The sequence below is a fragment of the Stegastes partitus genome, unplaced genomic scaffold (genome assembly GCF_000690725.1).
Source record: "Stegastes partitus isolate 25-593 unplaced genomic scaffold, Stegastes_partitus-1.0.2 Scaffold12, whole genome shotgun sequence".
NCBI classification, from domain to species: domain Eukaryota; kingdom Metazoa; phylum Chordata; class Actinopteri; family Pomacentridae; genus Stegastes; species Stegastes partitus.
This window is the reverse complement of record NW_007577743.1, coordinates 1424623-1428980: the sequence shown is the minus strand read 5'-3', so window position 1 is coordinate 1428980 and position 4358 is coordinate 1424623. Positions and strand designations below refer to the sequence as shown.

Below are 4358 nucleotides of genomic sequence, written 5' to 3'. Positions count from 1 at the left end.
GATCCACAGTCTGTTCAGGAAACTGAGGACCAGAGTGAAGAAAGCGTTCAGCCTCAAAGACCTGCAGGTCAGGAGGAGTGGAACATTATCAGAGCTCATTGATTGATTGATTGATTGATTGATTGATTGATTGGTGCATTGAGGAATGAGGGTTTTGGCATTAATTGGAGAGAATTTAGAACATGAACATGTAAAAAAATAAATTTGAAAACCCCCCAACAACAGCACAGAAATAATTTATTATTATGATCTTGTTCATGTCATTTGCAGCCACAAGAATTAAAACTTCTTATAAATTACAATTTGCCATAGAAATAAGTTATTCTGGGCTTAACTTCAAATGCAGGAGATTTGCTGCACCAGCCAATGTCTGAACATCACTTCATTTTGGTTAGTGATTAGTAATAGTTAGAATTTATGCCTCTACAATTTATCCTTCTGTTCTTTATGCTTTTCACTTTCTTAGATAACTGCGGCAGTGGATTTGTAGCTCAGATCGTTCTTTTCCCCTCCCAGTCATAACTCATACCTTTGTCCACCTAATACCTGTTGTAATTTCTAAGAATTTTTAATTTGACCTTTTTGGTGGTGAATTCTCTTCTCTTGTCATGAACTGCATCATCATCAAGTGTGATCGTTCCTGCACGCGTTGTTTCCATTAGAACCCCACGCAGTCTGTGTTCTGGCTAAATCTTGTGACTTGAACATTGTGGCCTGCAGAACTTCTTGAAATGCTTCAGATTAGGGAAGCACAGGTTTGAACGTCTTTTAGAGCGGATGAAGCCACGGTAGACCCTAGCCTCTAACTGTTTCAGACAGTGCTCTACCACAACTGTACAACAAGGTCTGTGACCACCTGTGTATCACTGAGCAACAGTTTGAATGCACAAGTGCAATTTCTTTTCTTAATGCATTGCAGAAATATTTAGTTATCAGCCGATACTAAATATTACACAACTCGGATTTGATCAGGGGCAGAAAAAACTAGCTCGTGACACCCCCCGGTGATTGGTGTGCTGAATAGTTTGGGTTTGTGAAGCAGGTTAAGTCAAATAAGGTACGAGATGGCAGGTATGCTTTGGAACATGATCATCTTGTGTTACTTCATCTGCAAAATTCATAACAGTGGAAATAAGCATTGTTTCCCAAAATCTGAACTGACTGAGCTGAATTTAAAACATGGATCTTCAAATTAAAAGTGAACTTTTAATGTGAACTTCCCTCCTTGTTCCGTTAGTGTTTTCCTGGTGGATCATGCCTGGACCTACCGTGTGGACCACGCCAGGCTGCAGCTGGAGGAGATCCCTGGACTGCTGCCCAGGATGGCCTCCCTCATGGGGGTGGACTTCCACGGTGAGGCTCCCGACCCGGACACAGTAGAGCTGGTGATGGAGCGCATGTGGAAGTACAACCAGACTTATCACCTCTCTCAGGGGGTACGTTAGAAAACACTTTGTGCAGTACAGCTGTACTTTTAGTTTCCATCTAAATTACTGAGAAGGTTTAGGGTTCNGGAATTATGTTGGATTTCACTGTATGTGTAAAAAGATGTCTTTTTTAAAAAAAAAAAAAAAAAATCCCACAATGCACCTGTGTACCAGCCGTCACCTCCTTCTTCCGGGTTTGTCCAAGCCGCCTCCACGTGAGCAGAACCTCTGCAGCGATGACAACAAACTCCGTGACTTCGAACGGAGGCGAGGATGAGGAGTTCCGAGCCTTCGTGGCGCTGCACGCCGGAGCCCTGCAGTCGTCCGGAATCCCGCAAAGCCACTGGAGGAGCCTCCATCACAAAATCACCAACGAGGTGAGTCCTCTTCTAGCTAACAGCCTCCCAACCTGGAGCTCACACAGGCGTGGTGACAAGTGTCCTGAGCAGAAGTTCTAATAATTCAGGTCTGGTGCTGTCATAAAGTGTATCTGTGGCTAAACATGCTGCATGAACACTGTGTGTTAAAGTCATTACGGTGCATTCGGCTACATGGGGAGTGATGCCGAACTCGCTTGGAAAACCTGTTGTTTTTAATGTTTCCTTAACTCTTTGCACATTTCATCACCATATGAAGAAAAGGCTAAAAGGTGATTTGAAGTAGACATTTCCAGGCTGAATTCGGCAAACAACTCGGGCACTAGTTTGCATGCTGTTACGATGAAACTACGAAGTTTATAGCTAAGCCTGTCCTGTTTGGGGACGAACAGAGAATGTCAGGGAATGTATGATGTAACTAAAGCAAGTGCACCCACGGATATGTGATATATGCCGGGTTGAAGAGAATGTATGACAATATATGAAAGGAGTTACTGTAGCTTCATAAGTGCTGTGTGCTCTAAACGACAAGCAGGCAAACTTTAAGTTGACAATTCTTCAATGGAGTCTGGTGTTGGCACCAGACAGCTCATGTTTTTTCTTTTTTTCTTTTTTTTTATATTTGGTAGATTTATGATGCTGGAGAAGTTTTTGGCATAATGCAGTTCCAACAAGAAGACAATGAGGAGGAGAGCAGTGAAGGAAACGAGGAAAAGAAGAAGAACAATCCTGGAGCTGTGATNTGCGTCAATCTGTAGAGGCTGGAGCAGCAGCGATGTGGTGAGCGTGAAGCGGGCAGAATGAATGAACGCTGCCTCAGTTATAAAGCACGCTAAGTGGGTTGTCTTTCCGCACCGGTACTACCCCGTACAGGGCTACTGGTCCAGCTCTCCGTTACTAGGGCTAAGTTCTGACTGCCTACAGGCCCTGGACCTAATAGGATTCTATTGAACTGATTAAGCTGGTGTCGAGGAAACTCGCCTAGCTTCTGACTGCCTTAATCCAGACGCCTACCCCGCTTCTTCTGATAAGTGACCTCGCTAAGTAGCCTCAATAGCCGAATCACCCACCAGACACGCCTGTTAGTGGCAGCTTTCCTCTTAAGGGAACGAGCACTTGGTAAGTTGCTAGGATTGATTTAGAGGTTTGGAAATACTAACCCCAGGGATATGTTTAAATACTCTATTTCACTCTTGACTTAGAATAACCATTAAGAACCTATAAAAGATGTTATGCACACAATAATCTAACTTTTCACCACCATCGGATGCTAGAAGTGATTCAATAAAATTTTAGTCAATAATGTCTTTAAATGCAGGATTATATATATTTATTGCAAATCTTTAGCATGGGCAAAGCATCAGCGTTTTGATTATTCACACATTATTAATCATTCATTTTGATAGAACTCAATTAATCTAGAAATAATAATAAAAGTGATCTGTGCTCCTTTAATCTATAATAAATGATTAAAATTCTTAATTTGTAAAGAGAGAGAGAGCCTAACAGCCTGGCCAGTACTGATCAACTCAGCTCCGTCCTATCCTGAGCTAAGAGAGACACCCTACCAGCAGAGCAGCTACCCTGTACAGGGCACTGAGGTGCAGGTGACGTCCTCCAGTTAGGGGGAGACGAGGAGTCGCAACCCCGATTTAGAACTGCAGTCTGTTTGAGTCTTTGTTTGTACGATGAGGCGAAGATGTTTTCTTCTGGCAGAACACAGAAAAGGGTTCTGCCGCTCCTCTTCAGTTGTGTTGCAGTCTTGTTGCAGCTCCTTCTTCGCGCACACAGTCAACTGAGAAAAGTTCTAAGAACTCTAAGTGTTCCCGGTCCGTCTCTCAGTCTCTTGTGCAGGTTGACGTCCAGCTGAGCTCTCTGTCATCCCCGGGCGATCTCCGACAAACATCTCTCTGTCTGTGTCTTTTATACTTTTTCTACGGCTCTCTCTCCCATAAACACTATGCTTGATTACTAATAATACACACTCACTGATACACACTATTAGTACACATAAAATACACACATACATTGTCACACACACAGTCATAGGGTGTTGCACTTTTCAGTGTAACACACCAACTCCATTTATGGTGACCGGAACGAGCATAGTTTGGCAGGCACAGGAAGTCTAATAGCCTTCTGTTTATGAAAAGAGGATCCTCTGTTTATTAAAAAGAGGATCATGGCTACTTTAGCATTGAGCTCAGCTTGCTAACTTCCGGTGGCTTAACAGCTCATCACGAGTTATCCTGCCTCACCCTGCTTTTAAGAACACTATTCTCATACACACATCTGCCCCTGCACTCCAGCTCTGGAAACTACCTAACTTTCCCTAACTCATACTAATGGAATTTATCAGCGTAACTTTAACACTACTGATTGTCTGGTTATATAAGGTTCAGTTAAGAATCATTACTTAAAACATTCAATCGTCACATTTGCAGTACAGCATATAATGTTTCAAATCATTAAAGTCTTTTATATTGCTTACAGCAGAGCCAGAGTTCTTTGTTAGTGGCTGTGTCTGGGATCTCAAAACCTGACTCCACTTGAC

General features: G+C 42.8%; 2 protein-coding genes across 2 annotated transcripts in view; both read left to right on the top strand.

Annotated features, from left to right (window-relative positions):
- Nucleotides 1-1205: 1205 nt before the first annotated feature.
- Nucleotides 1206-4358, top strand: part of LOC103361943 (tubulin--tyrosine ligase-like protein 12) — a gene marked incomplete at its 5' end in the record, with an annotated part of 19382 nt that continues 16229 nt past the window's right edge. The window contains one exon of the mRNA XM_008288164.1: nt 1206-1436. Within this exon, the coding sequence (XP_008286386.1) occupies nt 1206-1436 (231 nt within the window). The remainder of the gene's footprint in view (nt 1437-4358) is intronic.
- LOC103361934 (tubulin--tyrosine ligase-like protein 12) lies at nt 1618-4009 on the top strand. The gene is made up of 2 exons (XM_008288152.1): nt 1618-1804; nt 2434-4009. The coding sequence occupies exons 1-2, from the start codon at nt 1664-1666 to the stop codon at nt 2560-2562; spliced, it is 270 nt and encodes an 89-aa protein (XP_008286374.1). The 5' UTR covers nt 1618-1663; the 3' UTR covers nt 2563-4009.